The 21393-nt window shown below is 36.2% G+C and overlaps 1 protein-coding gene across 2 annotated transcripts in view; it reads right to left on the bottom strand.

The window, feature by feature from the left end:
* Positions 1-21393, bottom strand: part of LOC150078032 (putative phosphorylase b kinase regulatory subunit alpha) — a 608767-nt gene that overhangs the window by 522823 nt on the left and 64551 nt on the right. For both annotated transcript variants that reach the window (XM_090384728.1, XM_090384727.1), the window contains exon 4: positions 17355-17571. In XM_090384728.1, coding sequence (XP_090240854.1) covers positions 17355-17571 — 217 coding nt within the window. The remainder of the gene's footprint in view (positions 1-17354; positions 17572-21393) is intronic.

Here is a 21393-nt window from a genome sequence, read left to right as displayed (position 1 = left end):
AAACAGTAAAGGAACAGCACTTCACGAATAATATTAGTCGAAGAGCAGTGCTCATTATAAACAACTTTAAACAATCTTTATCTTTGATCAATCAACCATTCTTTTATCATAACAGTAATTTGTTTCTAATGACATACTGTTCTAATTTATACAGTGGTCTTTCATATGGAACAGTGCTGATAGCCTGATAAAATCTAAGTGTATGATAGCAAAATTATTTTTTGCATACAGTTCCTTAGTTACTGTATCATAGTAGCTTACAGGTCTGTTAATACTCAATTTGTCCTTTAACCCCTTCATGGATTATCCCAAGATATCTCATTTTTAGTTTTAAATGTTATTTGGAACTACACAAAATATCTCAGGATACAATAATACTCAAAGCAAACAATAATATCTCCAAATTTAGGACTGAAACGTATTTTCTCTAGTATTTATCTGACTAATTTTGCATTTGGCAGGTAAATCCTGAGAAAACTCAGGATTTTCTTACACCTGGCAGCAAACGGCTGGCTTTCATTTTACTTATATTGTACAGCAATGTCAGAACAGTAGCACACATTCCTGTGCCACCAGTAAGCAAAATATAATTTGCCATCCGAAATGCAGAATACTGAACCCACGAAAATAATTCGCAAAAACAATATCGAAAAATATTTCCGAACCCTCTTGAACTGCTGCCCATAAGTGTCATGTGTCAGAATGTAGTTAGTTCGTGATTACTGTTTGTGGCGGGAGGTTACTGCTTATGCGGTCCACTTGATTTTTTAAATTTATATATAATGAGTAAATGAAGACTTTTTCTGTGCCTTTCTTTTAGCTCAAGTGCTAATTTATTAAAAAATCTGTATAATTTGCACACTTTTTGGAGGTGCCTCCGTAGCCAGGTGGGAAGGAGCAGCAGCAGTGCGTAGCACACGCTTCTTGATTAGACGGAGGTTCCAGCCCGTCACCACCAAATACGGAGGAGGCAGAAAGGTCGGGGAATGACCACCACATATTCCCAGAGCAATATGTCCTTAGTTGCTAATGCTCCTAAAAACCAAATAACAAACAAACAAACACTTTTTGGCGTACACGAGATAACTCAGGATAGCCGAAGTGGGTTAATTACTCCCATGTATTTTCTACGAAAAAATTAATAAATAACATAAAAAACTATACAATGAGTATTCGCATGATGCATACTTTTAATCTGTAAAATAAAAAAAGTTGATCCATTATGGCACATTTTCTGGTAAAAAATGTTCCTGGAAAGGGTTAATTCCCATTTGTAAATAGGAGAAACATTTGCATATCTCCAATCCGTAGGTATTCCCCCCACTCCCCAAACTCAAGGATGTGCTCATAATGATGAGTAAAGGTTTTCTTACCTATTTTGCTGTTTCTTATAATATAATTGGATAGAGTATTAAAAAATTTAATCTCTATGTATTTGCATAATTTAATATCTATTGTATTCCAAACTTAGAATTATTTATTTGCAAATCAAAATTGTAATTGTAAAATCATAATATTGATAACTGTAATGGTAATAATGGCAATTGTAATCATAATATTGATAACTGTAATTGTAATATTAGCAACTCTATCCAAATTTGTAACCCTTTCTATTTTTGTTCCCCCCGACAGCACAGTGTGACGATGGGTATCGGTAAGATACCTGAAACGTTGCCTTAATGTATAGTAGTTTAGGCGAATAGCTTAATAAACTACATTAATTTCACGTGGTATAAGAGTTGTATTAAAAATAGTAATAATCTTATTGTAAAACAACCACATATCATCCTTCCCTAACTACATTGGATAAAGTATGTTAATACCAAGTGCTTCCACTTTCATCTCTGTTACAGCAAAATAATTTTGCTCCCAGTTAACTTGGTATACTTTTGATATCTCACCCCTGAAATCTTTCTGCATGAATGCAAATATTTACTGTTTGTCAGCAACCTGAACAGGACCAATGTAGTTCATCCAATTCCTTTGTGAATCAACATAAACAAAGAATTCTTTGCCATTTTTCACCATCAATTCTTTACCATTTTTCTTAGCCACCAAAGACTCCAAACGATTTGCCTTTGCTTGCCTAACTCCTTTAGTGATTTGCCTGCAGACTAATTCATAGAGTAAGTTTCTCCCCCGATAATTTCTAATCATCTCATGCATTTTTCTTCTCTACCACTAGTTTTATCCGTTCATCAGACAACCATTTAGATCAAATGGATATCTCTTTGTTGGTATAAAAAACATTGCACTTGTTCTCACTGATAAGAATTTAAAAACTGCATAAGACTGTCTATATCTTTTCTTAAAGACACAGCTGAGGCCTCTTCTTTTGTGATGTATGTTCACCTCGGCATTCTTTTCCAAAAGAGGCCCATTTCTTCTGTATTACAGACTTGTTGAGGAAGGTAACCCTCTTTCTCAACAAGCTCTTGAAACCCAACCTTAAAGTTTTCAGCTGTTTCCTGATCAGCACTGCAAGCCTGATCCATGCCTTATGACACTTTTAATATCATACCTTTTTCTAAAATGGCCGAACCAACTTTTGCTGGCTTTAAAGTCCCCATATCGCATATCACTAGTTGAAGGTGTTTTAGCCTTTAAGTCCTGAAAAATCTGCTTTGCACGTTTGCAAATGTATTGTCCAGGAACTGTATCACCCTTCATTAATTTTGATTTTTTTTCTTTTATACACACCAATAAAAGCCTTTCTATTTCTACAATCAGTTATCTGCCTTTTTGGTATTAAATTCATCATTTACTTTAACTTTTTCAAAGTTTTCTTTTTGTTTCACTATGGTAGAAATAGTTGACTGGGAAAAACCGTATTCACACCAGCAATGAACTACTTTTAGCACCATCATCATGTTTTTTCACTATTTCCTGTTTAATTTTAATTGAAATTTTCTTCTTACTGCGCTCTTTAGGGGCCATATTATCAGTTTACACAATGCTGTACGTTCAAGAATTCAATACATTAAATTTATGGAAAGTAAGCAGAGCATAAAAAATCAGTTCAACTAAAGGATACAAAATAAAAAAAAAAAAAGACTTGCCCAACACGTTTACAAACAGCTATTGGCTGAGAGGAAAGGACCACATAGTCTGGTCAGAGACACTCGTAAGTCATCGTAAAGTGAAATAAATAGGCGCCAGTGATCACTGGTTAGTAGAATCAGCAGCTTTATAGAGTCAAATTTCAAAAAAACCAATTCAAATCATTAAAATGTACTACACTTTCACCGTTTATTGCTATGTTTTGTTATAAGAATCAATTTTGAACACATTTGTGATATTTTTCTAAAGCACATTTCTGGAGGTCACTACCATAAAACAATAAAAACAATTTGACGTTTCCATTTTTTGGGGCTTTTCTGTTAGTGCAATCTATTATAAATGGATAGTAAACTCGATATTACTGCATTTGCAATAATACCGATAACTACATTTACTACATTACTGCATTTGCAATAATACCGGGTGGCTGATTGCTGGAAATGTGTTTCCCCTTCACTGAAATCATATAAAAAACATAAATAAATTTTCAGAATCTTCTCTTCATTTCTATTTTTTAAGCTTCGTTTAATAGAATTAAAATTAAAATTCAATTCGCAAAAGTGATCCTGCACTTACTACATATCGTATAGGGAAAGGTATTTTATTATGCAGAGTTCAGCATAAAGTGATTTGATCGTACAGTGAGTCCATCATAAAGCGGGGGTTTGCAGTATTTATTACGATACTGATGAAAGTATACCAAGCTTAATGTCCAAGTTTGCAGATGATACAAAGGTTGGCAGGGTTAGCATTAGCATTAGCATTAGCATTAGTAGAGGCATTTGATGCAAGAAAGCAAGCTTATGCAGCATCAGCCAAAAAAAAAAAAAAAAAAAAAAGTAACATAAATAAATAAAAATAACCACTTCCACTTCACCCCTCTGTTCGTTCGAAATACCTGTCCAGCTGAGCCTTAAACTTATTTAGGCTATCAACTTCCACGACAAGGGATGGAAGTCTGTTCCACCCACCAACCACCCGCTGGCTAAAGGCAAATTTCCGCACATCTATCCTACATCTGTCTTTCCTCAATTTGAATTTATGCCCTCTCAGGTGATTTTTCTGAGCTAGAGGAAGAATCCCATCAGCATTGAGCATGCTCAAACCATTCAAGGCTTTGTACACCTCTATCAGATCACCCCGCTGGTGCCTAGTTTCCAGACACTGTAATTTGCAAAACTTAAGCCTTTCTTCGTAAGAGAACCCCTTTGTCCCATTCACCAATCTAGTTGCCCTTCTCTGTACTCGTTCCAGCAGCTCTACATCCTTCCTGAAATGAGGCCTCCAGGCCTGTATACAGTACTCTAGGTGTGGCCTGACCATTGCCTTATACAAGGGAATAATCACCTCCTTATCCCTGCTAGAAAAATTCCTATATATCATTGACAATACACCATGAGCTACTCTTGCAGCTCGTCTGCACTGCTCAGAGAACTTCATATCTGCCTGCACCACCACCCCCAGGTCCCTTTCATTCTCTACCACTGTCAGTGTAGTACCACAGAGTTGATACGTTGCTCTGGGGTTGCTGTTTCCCATATGTAGTGCTTTACATTTGTCAATGTTAAACTTCATTTGCCACCTCGAAGCCCATCTGCTCAACCTTTCCAAATCCTGTTGCAGCAGCATAGTGTCAGTAGTGTCCTTGACAACCCTGCCAACCTTCGTATCGTCTGCAAACTTGGACATTAAGCCTGATATACCATCATCAATATCATTTATAAATACAGAAAACAATAAAGGCCCCAATACTGAACCCTGAGGGACTCCACTAATAACATTAGTCCACGATGAGCAGTGTCCATTGATTACCACTCTCTGTCTTCTCCCCCTCAACCACCCCTTTATCCATAGCAGCAACTTGCCTCCAATGCCACACTGCTCCAATTTGTGCAGCAGTCTTCCATGTGCAACAGTATCAAAAGCCTTTCTAAGATCCAAGTATATAATATCAAAGTTATTCCCTGCATCCAGTTCTTTTGTGACTGCATCATAGTATCCAATCAAATTGGTCAGGCAAGACTTCCCCTTAACAAAACCATGCTGTGTCCTAGCTATAACTGAAGTCTTGTCTAGATGATCCTGCAGTGCTTCTTTCACCAGTGCCTCCATTAATTTTCCGGGAACAGAAGTTAAACTCACAGGTCTATAATTACTTGTGTCAGCCTTTGATCCCCCTTTGTGAATTGGGGTCACATTTGCACATCTCCAGTCAATGGGTACCTCCCCTGAGTCCAAGGAAGCTCTCATAATTATGGCTAAGGGTTTGCTTACCTCCTTTGCTGCCTCCTTTAATATAACTGGATAGATCCCATCCACCCCAGGTGCCTTTCTTGTGTTTATCTTCAACAATTTCTCCTCCACTTTGCTCTCAGTTATTACAAGATTCTCTAGCTTACTGCTAGAGTTGAATACACCTCTGGCATTCCCCTCGCTGAATAACTCCTCATGTGTGAATGTCGATGCAAAATATTCATTTAGTTTGTTAGCTACCCGAGCAGGGTCATCAACAGTTGACCCATCGATCTCAAGTGGACCAATCTGATTCATCCCCTTCCTTCTAGAGTTTACATAAGTTGTTAATAATGACAGTATGCTATTGCAACAAGAACTGGAAAAGTTGAGCAGATGGGCTGAGAGGTGGCAACTGAAGTTTATCATTGACAAACACAAAATACTGCATATGGGTAGAAGTAACCCCAGAGGAACGTACTACACTTAGCGTGGTAGAAAATGAAAAAGACCTGGGAGTGATTGTGCAGTCAGATATGAAGTTTTCTGAACAGTGCAGACAAAGCAGGTCATGAGGTCTTGTCAATTATATACAGAAATTTTGCTAGAAGGTAAAAGGAGGTTATTATCCCTTTGTATAAGGCAATGATCAGGCCACGTCTTGAGTGTGCATGGGTCTGAAGGCCTCATTTTAGGAAGGATTTAGAGTTGCTAGAACAAATACAGAGAAGGGCAACAAGATTGGTGAGGGGAAAGGAGAGGTCCTCTTACCAAGAAAGGCTTAAGTTCTGCAAAGTGCAGAGTCTGGAGACTAGGCACCTGTGACGTGTATAAGGCCTTGAATGGGTTAAGCAGGCTCAATGATGGGATTCTTCCTCTTGCACAGATTACAAACCTGAGGGGGCATAACTGAGGAAAAACAGTTGTAGAATAGATGTGCAGAAATTTGCCTTTAGCTAGTGGGTGGCTGATTGCTGGAACAAACTTCCATCCGTCATTGTGCAAATTGATAACTTAAATAAATTCAAGGAAGAACTGGACAAACATTTAGAGTGAATGAATTGAGAAATGGGTTTTTTCTGGAGACTAGGCACCTGTGAGGTGATCATGTAAATACACCTAAAACATTTCTCTTCTAGAGCCACATTCAGTAAAGTTGCTAATATAGTGCTAAACCATTCTCACTTATTCCAGCTACAAAAGCTTGTCAGAATATACTTGTGTGAACTGATTGCCAGTTTACTGTTACTTTAGAGCAGCCAGAGAAGAGAAAATGCCCAGTGTGTGGGTAGCACTTTAAAAATGTATGTTTGATTACAGTTCTAAAAGTTTACCTGAGCTGTGTGGAATTAAATCTATTTTTTGTGTGAATAAAATCAAGTTATCACTCTTTTTTTTGGCCTGGATTGCAAGTATGGACACTCTCTCTCTCTCTCTCTCTCTCTCTCTCTCTCTCTCTCTCTCTCTCTCTCTCTCTCTCTCTCTCTCTCCATTAATAAATTATACAGTGCTTGTTTTAATGTATGCACAGCATGTATACAATGATACTTGACATTAAGTATATATATCATACTTAATGTCAAGCTGATGACTATTGTGGAAGCAAAAATGACACAATCTTGATATCATGTGAAAGAAATTAAAGAATTTCTCCACAGCATAATTGTTGTCTTTCTCATATTGTTTAAATTAATACATTTTAGTATACTAGAGTGTTGTCAGATACAGAAGTGTAGCCTCTGGCTGAGAGAAGCATCTAAATGCTTGATGGATGGGGCCTTCATGTTAACACAGTGAACTGACTATTCATGAATGTCTATTACAACAAAACTAAAAGATTATTAATATTCTAATAAGAAGTAAAAAAAACTCTGCACAGTGTTAGTAAATTCTTTCTAGCACAGGTGCAGAGTGTTAGTAAGAATCGAACTACAAATTTCTCATAATTAATTAATACCAACATGTTGCCAAATTTGTACAGTATTTCCAACCATATATTCACAAAATATATATTATTTATATATTTCACAAAATATATAAATTATGTTTTGTTGACAAAAATAATATATGTTTTGTGAATAAATTGTTTTGTATATTATGAAAAATGCCCAGTGTGTGGGTAGCACTTTAAAAATAACACAAAGGCACACAATCACAAAGGCTTTTGATAGAGTTAAAATAAAAGATGTAACAGAAATCTTAAAGCTGCACAAAGTTCCTAAACACAATTAATAGAAGTAATCAGATATTATTATTATTAGCCATAATGCTGCACCAGCCAAAAAAAAAAATTTCTGCATTACCCTGAGAGAGAGAGAGAGAGAGAGAGAGAGAGAGAGAGAGAGAGGTAGAAAGAAATCACCAAGAAAGACAAGATTGATGATATCCAGCTCAAGACTCTGGGTGTGCCAAGCCCATACTCACCAGATGTGAGCCCCTGGGGTAGTAGAACCCAGATAAGAAATTCCTGCAGAGAAGTTTTTCCCTGTACTAAGTTTGGCTTCTTAATTCCCAATTTCAACTCTACATATTGTAATGTATTAGTTTCCTGCGCAAGAAGTTTCCTGGGTAAAAAGCTTTCCTGCATAAAAATTATGTGATAAAGAACACACAGTGTATTATTATTATGTGTTTCCCCACTTAATACATTTTTTTAAATATGGAAATTCTTTATTTTTATATTAAAAAAATATAAAATATAAACATTTTGGTAATCGAACAAATTAGTGCACAGCATTGTTTTAGTTCGTAATAAACCACCAAAGTGAAATGGCATCATTTTTTTACATCTCATATTGTGAATGCCTTCACAACAAGTTGCCCTGATATTGCACTACCTCCAAAACCAACGCTTCGCCACTGGAGAAGACTAATATCACTGCCAAGAATCCACTGGTGAAGTTTGCCTATACGAGAATCCGCTGTCTAAGGTAGTTCAATATCAGAGCAACTCGTTGTCCTAATATTGAACTTACTTACCATTTCACTTAATTTGGTAACTTACTACAAACTAAAAAAAAATACTAACTTGTTCGATTAGTGAATTTTCCATAGTTAAAAGGTAGTTAAAGGCTCTCAGTGCTAAAACCTTGTTAGTATAAAGGTTTTGATTTTTTCACTGATATCTAAAATTGGATATGTTGACCATGCTAAGCGCTAAGTTCTGATGGTTGTGAACAGTTCTGAATTACTTAGTGAATTGTTTCTGTCTTATTATAATTGTGACCTTTTAAGGTATGTTGAAACTCCAAAGGAGCTCATTCTTCTAACTTGATAAGGAGTTTAATGAACAGAATGTTAAACAATTATAAATCCTCAGTTTAAAAATGTTTCTCATAGGCACAGTAAAATATTTATAAATTCTGAAATAGTACTTAAAAATGATCTTTAACTTATGTATGTGTATCTTTTCATTTTTATTTGTGTACTTTATATTTCATATCCTTAAGGTCATTTTCCCTATCTCAAATACACTGATTAAGATTTTGCCTAAAAAGAAATATGACACCACAATCTTGGGTAGATTTTACGACATATAATGAAATACGTATAACAGCTGCTATTAAAGATATCGAACTTAGACATAACAGGAAATGGAGAACCCTCACACAGAAACCTCACACACCCCAAAAGTCTTTCACAGTAAACATTTCATCATACTCCTTTTCCCCTACCGAACTCGCTAGCCTCGATTACAGTTTTAATTTTGCCATCAAAGGTGACTAATATCCATATAAAGAATGTATAATAGAACTACAAACTAAATTAAATAACCACCCGGATAAATGGAGATTAATAATACACTAAAGCAATTCAATTCTTAATTCTAGACTTAAATTCCAACCCAACATAAATAAACAACAGTTAAGTAACTTACAAAAAATACATAACAACCCAAATATTATAGTTCCAAAAGCCAACAAAGGCGACACCATAATAATAATTAATAAAAATAAATACATAGAAAAAATGGAATTGATACTCTGACTCAGAAACATATAAACTAGACAATACATATACAGTGGATTCCGGTTATTTGGGCCACCGGTTAATCGGGGCAGCCGTTTATTTGGGGCAAATCTTAAAAAACAAAAACCAATCGAGAAAATAGCCAGGGTTTACTTCGCTTAATTGGGACAAAATGCCGTTTAATCAGGGCAGGAGACAGCAGCACTGGAGATTACCCTACGATTGTCTCCGACCGTACCACGTAGTTCGGTCGGATTTCTGGAGGTCACAACCAAAGAACAATAAAAACAATTAGCAGTCACCTGTTTATTGGGCTTTTCTGTTAGTGCAATCTATCATAAACGGACAGTAAACTTGATCTTATTGAATTTGCGGTAATACCGACAGCTGGAATTCTGTGGGTTATTATGGTAAAATGTGTTTACACTTCCATGAACTCTTCAATCAAATAAAAAAATTAATTTTCAGATCTTCTCTTCATTCCTATTTTTAAAGCTTCGTAATTTGTTACTCCATTCTCACTTGCGCATGTTGTGTTACTTGCAATTTGCGTGTGCCGTGTTCTTTGTTATTGATTGCTTATCTTTTTACTGTTTTAAATTTTAACTCCCACCCACAAATGTCAGTGAACAGAAATGTCAACTAGTTTAGTTAGTATGTACACATTATTACAGAACATATTAATTCTTCCGATTTTCACGTATCATTTAATTTTTTAATTGGTAAGGTAATAGAGTAAATTTGTGCTTAATATATCTTTACTTTTATAGCCTGTGGATAATATTCCTCCTATTTTCGCTAATTAGAATCGCTGTTTAATAGAATTAAAATTCAATTCACAAACGTGATCACAATGACCGGCGCTTACTACACATCGTATAGTGAACGGAACTTTACTGTGGTGAATTCGTCGTAACGTGATTTGATTGTACACTGAACCAATTGTAAAGGGGGGGGGGTGCACATTGTATTTTTAACTATTTAGCTGAAACTTCGGATAATTGGGGCAGCCGCTTAATCGGGCCAAAATGCACTAGTCCCGATGTGTCCCAAATAACCGGAATTGACTGTATTTCTAAACTTAAAAATAAACTAAACATCATTCTAAGAAAATTAAGGTCAAATAATGAAATCAACTTATACATCTTACAACAAATTGGCATCTGGAACAACATTTTACAACATATGTTTGGAATTACCAAACTTCATAAACCCAACCACCCACTACGACCTATAATATCTTTCAGTAAATCAGTCTTCACTAATTTATCTTCTTTCCTAGTTAAAATCATCTTCCCCCCCCCCCACCAGATTTTCGAAATTCAAAGTAAACAATACCTCCCAAACATTTGATAAAATAAAACATATTACAATAATCAACAATGATATAATAGTATTGTTCAATGTAATCTCATTGTACACTAATGTACATTTACCTTCAACATTGCAAACTCTACGTAATTTTTAACAGACGATAATACCTTACCCAATCGCACTTCCCTTTCAATTAATAGTGTATTAGAACTTACAACCTTTTTATTATATGCTAGATATTTTCGATTTCTCAATCACATATACAGTGGTACCTTGGATTACGAGTAACTTGGTATGCGAGTGTTTTGCAAGACGAGCAAAAATTTTTAATAAATTTTAACTTGATAAACGAGCGAGGTCTTGCAATACGAGTACAGTCAGTCCTCGTATAACACGTGTTTACACTACACGAATTCGATCATACACAATTTATAAATAGGGGAACGATATCTTATATAACACGAACCGAATTCGCTTATGCACAATTAGCCTTTGTGTTTACAAGAAATGGCAGTCGAACGCAGAATCACCCCAACCGAACGCAACCCGATAGGAATGAAGAGAAGATTTTGAAAATGTATTTATGGTTTTTTTATATCAGTGAAGGGGAAACACATTTCACCATAATAACGTAAAAACCAACAATTCCAGCTAGTATAATCGCAAACGCAATTAGATCGAGTTTACTACCAGTTTATAACAGATTCCACTAGCAGGAACGCAACTGTAAATTGTTTTTATTGTTTTATGGTAGTAACCCCTAGAAATGTGCTTTAGTAAAATGTGAGGTGTTAATAGTGTATCTCTGCCTTTATGGTGTTGTTTATTCAGTTGCTACACGCGCGCAGCTTTGTTTATGTGTATCAAGCGTGCCTCCTCGTTTTGTAATAGTGCGAGCGATGAATCTGATTTCCGTGAAATCCTCAAAAGGAGGCAAAAGCAAGTGTCATTGGAAAGATTCCTTGTTAAAGTCGCACAAAAAGAAAAAATCAACAGATAGCAGTGATTCCGTTAGAGACAGTGAAAGTCGTCCTACCCAATAATTAATAAATTCGATTGCTTTATGTATATTAAATTTAAATATTAAAAATATAAAAAGGTATGTATTTTGTATTAATCATTTTTACAGTATATGAATATTTTTGAGTTTTGGAACAAATCATCTGGGTTTCCATTATTTCTTATGGGGAAATTCGCTTTGATATACGAGTGCTTTGGATTACGAGCACGTTTCCAGAACGAATTATGCTCGCAAACCAAGGTATCACACTGTACCAGCGAATATACGGATTACCTATGGGATTAGGGATCTCAGCCCCCCTTTCTGAAGGCGCCTCCGTAGCCAGGTGGGAAGGAGCAGCAGTGCATAGCACACACACTTCTTGATTAGACCGGGGTTCGAGCCCGTCACCACCAAATACGGAGGATGAAGAAAGGTTAGGGAATGACCACCGCATATTCCCAGAGCAATATGGCCTTAGTTGCTAATGCTCCTAAAAACCAAATAACAACAACAACTCCTTTTCTGAAATTTACCTAGCTTCAATAGAAAACTATGTACTACAACCATACCCCCCATCCTTTTAATAGGACCAAAATCCACAATAGATGATCTCTTCATTAAATTTAACTCAGTACACAATAGATTAAAATACACCCTAGAACTTGAAGAAAATGGACAAATTAATTTTCTGAACCTCACCATATATAGGAATGACACCAAACTAGGAACAAGAATTTTTAGAAAAAATACCCATACTAGCAAGAATGGGTATTTTATGGGTAAAAATACCCATACTGGCATTTTGATTCACACCACCCCTTAACATAAAAAAAGCCATTCTTTATAATCAGATTTACAATGCTATAAAATACAGTTCTACACAAAACGATCTCAACTATGAACTTCAATATCTTACAACAAAATTCATATCTAGAAGGTACCCCACTCAATTAATTCAACAAACCATTTTCACCTTCCAAAAATAATATTAACAATCCACCCAAACACACCTCTAATAATAATTTAGATGTTATCCTACCTTACCATAGTAATTTTTGCAATCAGTTCCAACGCATATTCAAAGGTACTGACATCACCCTCACATTCTCAACTTATAATAAACTTGGCTCATTATTTAATTCATACAAAGACACACAAAAATGTCACATCAGCAATATGAACAATATTATTTACTTAATAAAATTTACTTAATTATTTACTTAATAAAACCTAACTGCAATGCATGTTACATTGGTAGCACAACTTAAAAATATGGTTCTATTAAAACATCAAACACGTGCGTTATACCACTACAATAGTTTTAAGACAGGCCAAACCAACACAGAACTAGCATCACACGTTCAATCTCACAATCACACCCCCTTAGTAGACTCATCATCAGCCATTTTCAATCCACTGCAGGATGAAGGCCTCTCCAGCAACTTTCCAGTTCCTTCTGTTTTGAGCACTGGCCATCCATTTACTACCCAAAAACTCATGAATTTCATCTATCCATCTCTGCCTTTGTCTTCCAGGTTTTCTTCTAGCTCCTCTTGGGTACCATTCTGTTATTTTCTTAGTCCATCTGTCATCATGTCTTCGAGCTATGTGTCCTGCCTAAGACCATTTTAGTTCTTTAGTTTTGATAAGAATGTCCTTTACTTGGGTTTGCTGCCTAATCCATGTGTTTCTCTTCTTATCTAACATTCTGAGTCCCAATATAATTCGTTCCATTCTTCGCTGTGTAGTTCTCAGCTTCTCTTCCATTCTTTTGGTGAGTGCCCAAGTTTCACTTCCATAAGTCATGGTGGGGAGTATACATTGATTCATTACTTTACGTTTCAGACAAACTGGGATATTGCTCTTCAGTATGTGACTATATTTCCTGAATGCTATCCATCCAAAATTTATTCTTCTCTTAACTTCCAGCCATTTATCATTATTACAGCTAATAACTTGTCCCAGATAAGTATATGACTCCACCTTTTCAATTACTGCTCCTTCAATCATTATTTCCCTTTCCGTAGCATACTTGTTCATCATTACTTTTGTTTTAGCCATATTCATCTTTAGTCCAAAATCCTTACTAACTGTGCATAACTGATTAAGATTTTCCTCTAATTCTTTGGGATCGTGGCTTATGACCACAATGTCATCTGAAAATCGTAAATGGTTTAGGTACTCTCTGTTCACATTGACTCCTTTCTGCGACCAGTCTAATCTTCTGAAAGTTTCCTCAAGGGCAGCAGTAAACAGCTTCGGAGATATTGTATCTCCTTGTCGAACTCCTTTCTCAATTTTAAATTTCCTACTGTCTTTGTCTAGTCTAATAAAGGAGGTAGCAATCTCATATATTTTCTTCAAAATCATAATATATGGGGTATCTATGCCTTGTCTTTCCAGTGCCCGAAACATTGCCTTATGGAGTCAAATGCCTTTTCATAATCCACAAATGCCAGGCATAATGGTGTTTTATATTCATTTGCTTTCTCCATTAGCTGTGATATTACATGAAGGTGATCCATAGTTGAGAATCCTGTCCTAAAGCCAGCTTGCTCTTTCGGTTGATTCTCATCAAGTATTCTTTCTAATCTGTTAGTAATGACCCTTGTGAACAACTTGTAGATGTGGGATAACAAGCTAATTGGTCTATAATTTCCAATTTCTGATTTATCTCCTTTCTTATGCAGCAAAACTATGATTGCATTATTCCACTGCTTATGTGTTACACCTTTTCTAATGCACTTTGTGAAGAGCCTTGCCAGTTTTTGTGTTATGTCTCTTCCTCCCAATTTTAACAACTCTACAGTAACTTCATCTTCCCCCAGAGCTTTCCGGTTCTTCATTTTCTTCAATGCATGTTCTACCTCATCAGGAAGAATATTGGGTATGTTGTATGTGTTGCTACTTTGCAATCCATCTTCCCCACTGCTGGTATCATTCCCTCGCTCCTTGTATAATTCTCTATAGTAGTCTTCTGCTATTTGAATTATGCCTTCTCTGCTGTTTATAAGTACACCATCGCTATTCTTCAGTTTCAGTATCATTTGTCTTTCTGTATTACTGCTCATGGCTGCTGATTTAAATCCTTTGTTTTCCCTTAATGCTTTTTCTACTTTTCTTGTGTTAAATCTTCTTATGTCCTCTCTGAGTCTCTTTCTAATGGCTTTGCATAACTCAGTATACTCAATTTTCTCCCTGTCAGTGTTTTTCTTGCTCTTCATTTGTCATCTTCGGTTCATCATGACAAATGTTTCTTGACTAATTTTTTCTTCTTTCGATTTCTGTTTCCCTATAGGTTTCTTCGGCTTTATCACTTTCAGAAAGTTGTAATATTCCTCGTCGATATCTTGGTCCTGAGCAGTCTGCAGAAGCTCAAACTTGTTCTTAAGTTCCAGTACATGCTGCTTTTTCTCCTCCTCTGTTATCTCAAAGACCTTTGTATTATTTACTCGAGTCAGTTTTTTCCTTTCCTTTCCTACATCTATATCAAGTGTACATCTTACCATTCTGTGATCACTTCCAACATTTACCTTATTCAGGACGGTAACATCATTCACAATATATCTTCTGTTAGTGAGGATGAAGTCGATTTCATTAGTTGTTAATCCATTTGGACTCTTCCATGTCCACTTTCTGTTCACCCTTTTCTTGAAAAAAGTGTTCATTACTGACAGTCCTTGAGATTCTGCAAATTCCACAAGTCTTTCACCTCTTTTATTTCTTTCACCAATTCCAAAATTTCCTATAATTCCTCTTTCTGCGCTGTTTTGCCTTTTTCCAACCAATTCATTGAAGTCCCCCATAATAATAGTGTAGTGGGTTTTCTGCTCATCTAGAAGACTCTCAATTGCGGTGTACATTTCTTCAACCTCTTCATCATCATGGCTCGATGTTGGTGCATAAATCATTATAATCTTTAGCTTGTACCTCTTAGAAATCTTGAGTATTAGTCTTGACACCCTTGGTGATGTACTTTTGAATTCCAAAATGTTGTCTTTAAAATCTTTATGCACCAGAAACCGAACTCCACCTTCACTCCTTTCACTGTTTCCATTGGTGTACAGCAGATTTCCACTTCATAAACTTATAAGTGATTCATTTCTTCTTCTTGTTTCAGCCAAACCGATGATATTCCAATTCACATTTTCTAATTCCTTTTCCAGCTCTGATATCATGTCTTCACCGATGAGTGATCGTACGTTATAACAGGCCAAGTTCAGTTTCCGTGCATGGCAGCCTGGTCGTACCCAGAGATTCTTAGCACCCTCTGCTTCCACTCTGATCCTCTCGCTGCCGTAAGAGGGAGAGTGAAAGCTGCTGGGGACTGAGGGCCATTTGTATCGTTGTGCTCTCATATGCTGGAGGGTTTGGTCTTTTCCTCTTCACGCTGACCAGGCGTCTTGAAGAGAACCACTCTACACGTTCGTTGCCACCTAAGTGACATAACAGGGATTACCATTGAGAAGGTGTGCATGAGTGGATTTTAGGGAGGCAGGCCAACCGGACTTCTCCTAAATCTTCTGTAATAGAGAGATATTGGATCCATCAGTGTTTTAGGCTGAGTGTCTGATAACACACAGGATACCTGTCCCCTCTAAGCCCCATAGTAGACTCAGCCATTCCCATTATCAAATTAAAATCCAGTTTTAAAATTTTCCAATATGAAGTCCTAGTCATAGAATGGTTCCGCCGCCATTCCAATCTGCAAGTATTAAATACCAAACTATCTAACAACATTGCACCAGCTTGGAATCTCATGCACCTGAGATTTCCACACGTAACCAGGAGCATCATGGGAACTTAGCTTTCTTAAATACACGCGTTCACTCTCAACCCATCATTGCCAACTGAAGACGTGGATAACGAATGCCACTTGTTATGGCTATTGGCCTCCAGTAACCATTTATTTTCAACTTTAATATTGACAACCAAGGACAAAGACGTGCATTTCTACTTCCATGCGCATATTTTAACTTCTGTTTTTAAACCCCAACTTACTAACTCCCAATTTAAATTAAAATTATCATCCACCCTATTCAAACATCAATTGCAGATTATAAAAAAAAAAAGGTGAGTACCATAATAAATTAAGCTATGCTATCATATTAAGGTATTTTTCCCTTCTAAGAAGTTTCCCCTCATAAGAAGTTCTAAACCTCCACTCTCTTGGAAAACTGCTTATCTGGGTTCTACTGCAACACACGCATGCATGCACAATAATTAAATAAATAAATAAAAAATGCATAATTAAAACAGATAAAAAAACACAATAGAAATAACTAAAGGAAAAGACAAGGAAACTTGCTGAGTCCAGCTCTCTTCAGCTTGTGAATTAATTAATAAACTAATTGGCAGAAAATGAAAATAATTTGCAAAGAGTGCTACATATTCTAAAAAAAAGTAAAAGAGTATAATATGGAAATACTCAAAGGGTTGTTGTTGTTATTTGGTTTTTAGGAGCATTAGCAACTAAGGCCATATTGTTCCGGGAATATGCTGTGGTCATTCCATTGACCTTTCCGCATCCTCCGTATTTGGTGGTGACGGGCTCGAACCCCGGTCTAATCAAGAAGCGTGTGCTACGCACTGCTGCTCCTTCCCACCTGGCTACGGAGACGCCCCTACTCAAAGGGATAACAGGGAGGCTAACAATAGCAAGAGAACCACTCAGCTGTAAATCAGAACTAGAAGGAAAAATGACAGAACAAAAAATAATTAAAATTATTAAAATGAAATAACTAAAATATTATACACACTATTCTTTTAGTTTTACCTGAAGCAGTCATCTGAGAAAGAATCAAAAGATAAAGAGAAACAGAATCCAACTGGAGATGTCCCCATTCATTATCACCAACTACTGTTCCACCAGTTACAGAACTATATTTTGCATGTAGAGAATCCAGAGTACCTTGTGTTTCTTTAAATCGCTCCACCTTTTCTTTTTGCCTCATCATGGCCATTAAAAGCCCTCGCATTAATTTTACACAACTCTGTAATAAACACATTGTAATTTAATTTTTTATTCAATAAGAGTAAAAACAATTTATTCCTATTGATAACAAAAAAATTTTAAACATTTATGAATTAGAGAATTTCAACATATCCAGATGCCAGAAAAGCAGCTATTCAAAAATAGCAATTAAATACTAGTGCTTAATTCAAACATTTAAACACTAAAATATCAGAAAAAGAGAATATACAGAATTAAATAGCTTACCACAAATTATTCCCAATACCTCTTAAATGGTAAGCAGTATATAAGAAACCTTAAATTGCCATAAAAAAAAATTTCAGGTCCTGAGAATGGCTGATAATCTTATGAACTAAAAAATTTAACTCCATTTGCTTAGTTCAAGATACTAAAAAAAAAAAAAAAAAAAGGGACAAAAAAAAACGAAAAAAAGTTATTTATAAAAATACTGACATTCTTTTTAAGGCATTATAGTGTTACAGTTTGAAAAAATAAATGCCTTCTTTCACAAAATTTTAAAAACAAATGACTTCTATCACCACTCTGTTAGCATTTGTTGAGGCATATGACGCAAAAAAAAAAAATTCCATTTCGCACAACCACTTACCTTAAAGTTTGTCCAGATCTTCTTTGAATTTATTTAAGCTATCAACTTCCACAGCGACAGATGGAAGTTTGTTTCAGCAAGCAACCACCAGTTGGCTAAAGGCAAATTTCCAAACATCTATTCTATAACTGTCCTTCCTCAATTTAAATTTATGCCCCATCAGGTTTGTAATCTGAGCAAGAGGAAGGATCCCCTCAGCACTGAGCTTGAACAACCCATTCAAAGCCTCATACACCTCAATTAGATCACCTCACAGGTGTCTACTCTCCAGACACTGCAATTTGCAGAATTTAAGCCTTTCTTGTTAAGAGCATCCCTTCGTTCCCTCACCAATCTTGTTTCCCTTCTCTGTACTCATTCTAGCAACTCTAAAATCTTCCTAAAATGATGCATCTAGACCTATACACAGTAGTGAAGATATGGCCTGACCACTGCCTTATACAAGGGAATCCCAGGGGCTCACATCTGGTGAGTTTGGGCTTGGCACACCCAGGATCCTGAGCTGGATATCATCATCCTTCTCTTTCTTGGTGATTCCCTTCTACTCCACTCTCTCTCTCTCAGGGTAATCGCGGAATTTTTTTTTTTTTTTGGCTGATGCAGCATAAGCTTTAGGCTTCCTTGCACCATATAGCTTAATAATAATAATAATAATCACTCCTTCTCCCTACTAGCAAAATTCCTGTATATCACTGACAAGACCTCATGACCTGCTCGGCACGCTGTCTGCACTGTTCAGAAAACTTTGTATCTGACTGTACAAATACCAAGATCTTTTTCATCCTCTACCACTCTGAGTGTAGATGCACACAGTTGGTACATTCCTTTGGAGTTATTTCTAACCATATGAAGTGCTAATGTTATGTGTGGAGTCCCCCAGGGTTCGGTGCTAGGTTCATTGTTGTTTTGTGAATTTATCAATGATATTGATGAAGGTATATTAGGCTTAATGTCCAAGTTTGCAGATGACACAAAAGGTTGGCGGGGTTGTTAATGACACTACAGACAGTATACTACTGCAACAGAATGTACAAAAGTTATGCAGATGGGCTGTGAAGTGGCAACTGAAGTTTAACATTGACAAATGCAAAGTACTGTAATATGGGTAGCAGTAACCCAAGAGGAATGTACCAACTGTGTGGTACTACACTCAGGGAGGTGGAGAATGAAACAGACCTGAAGGCAACTGTGCAGTCAGATCTGAAGTTCTCTGAGCAGTGCAGATGGGCTGTCAGAGCAGGTCATGGAGTTTTGTCGATGATATATATAGGAATTTTGCTAGCAGAGACAAGGAGGTGATTATACCTTTGTATAAGGCAATGTTCAGGCCACACCTTAAGTACTGCGTACAGGTCTGGAGGCCTCATTTTAGGAAGGATGTAGAGATGCTAGAACGAGTACAAAGAAAGGGGTGCGTTTACAAAGAAAGGCTTAAGTTCTGCAAGTTGCAGCATCTGGGGACTAGGCACCTAAAAGGTGATCTGATTCAGGTGTATAAGGCCTTGAACGGTTTGAGCAGGCTCAACGCTGATGCAGTACAAATTGCAGTACAGTGACTTGTTACGTAGTTCCGAGATCAACATTTTAAAAAAATGATCAAGTATATTGCTTGTAATATTTGCGCTATATGCATTTATCCGAAGTCTAGTCATCACTCAGTACAGTATTAGACATTGTGCGTAACAGACAGTTTACTTGAACATTGTATCTTAATTAATGCAACCAACGCAGTTACATTTTCGAAGAATTAATAATGGCCGATAAGAATGAAAAAGCAACAACCTCTGGGCGCAGTACGAAGACTATAAATGTAAGAAAAAGACTGAATTTGAAAATTAAATTAGACATTTTGAAGCGAACTGATTCTGGTCAAAGACAAGCGGATGTGTGCCATAATTTAGGACTTCAAGTTTAACTGTAAGAACAATTATAAAAAAAAATAAAGAATTAATTTTAGCAGCGGGAAAGATAGCTGTTCCACTGCAAGCAACTAGGGCTAGGCCGGCTATTAGGATTGAAATGGAAAGACTTTAACTAATTTTATTGAAGATAATATCCAATGCAGAATTCAGTTAAGTTAAATATTATAAAAAAAAAAAAAAAAAAAAAGAGAGAAGAGAGATTAGCCAATATAATGATCTGAAGAAAACTCACCTAAAAAAAAAAAAATGTGGAACCATTTAAAACTAGTAAGACCTAGTTGAATAGATTTAAAATCCAGGGAGAAGCCGCAAGTGCAGATCAAGGAGCCGAAACTTTCAAAAAAGAATTTGTTAAAATTGAAGAGAGATATATTATGTATTATACTTCTCTACAAGTTTTTAACATAGATGAAGCAGGGCTTAAGTGGAAACGAATGCCTAAAAGAAGTTTCATATTGAAAGAAGAAAAAAACATGCCAGGTTTCAAAGCGGTGAAGGATCGGTTGACTTTATTGTTGGGTTGTAACGCTGCGGGGAATTTAAAATTAATACCCCTTTTAGTTTATCTGGAAGAGGGCCAAAGTTCAACCAAAATGACACATTTTTCATGATTAAATTTATCAATTAAATTAAATCAATTTAGATCAATTAAATTCATGATTTTAATTGGAATTTTAAGTTTAATTTTGATACGTAAGTAGTTACCGCATGATTATATACGTATGTAATAAAGAATATTTTATATGTACAAATATTTGAATATTAAATATTTTGACCAACATTTGTGCATCTTTTCACTACCATTTATTATTGATTAGGAAATATCCTATGGCACCGACCGCAACTTACAAATACATATGTTACCTTATGGGAATGCGGCGCTCGCTTAGCGCGGATTCACTTAGCACTCTGTTTTTCCGGAACAAATTATCAGCGTTAAGTGGGAGTCACCTGTATACAAAACAACAATGGGCCCAACACCAAACCCTGGGGAACTACACTAGCAACATTAGTCCAAGAAAGCAGTGTCCATTAATTCGCACTCTGTCTTCTCCCACTCAATCACCCTTTTATCCATTGTAGCAACATGCCATTAATGCCATACTGCTCCAATTTGTACAGCAGTCTTCCATGTGCAAAAATATCAAAAGCTTTCCTAAAATCCAAGTATATGATATCAAAATTATTTTTTGCATTCTGTTCCCTTGTAAGCACATCATAGTATCCAATCAAATTGGTCAGACAAGACTTCCCTATAACAAACTCATGCTGTCTGAAGTATTACTGCAGTCTTGTCTAGATGCTCCTGCAA

The sequence above is a fragment of the Mastigoproctus giganteus genome, chromosome 11, assembly GCF_048544385.1.
Source record: "Mastigoproctus giganteus isolate SK-2022 chromosome 11, ASM4854438v1, whole genome shotgun sequence".
Taxonomy (NCBI): domain Eukaryota; kingdom Metazoa; phylum Arthropoda; class Arachnida; order Uropygi; family Thelyphonidae; genus Mastigoproctus; species Mastigoproctus giganteus.
This window is presented reverse-complemented; position numbering and strand designations above follow the sequence as displayed.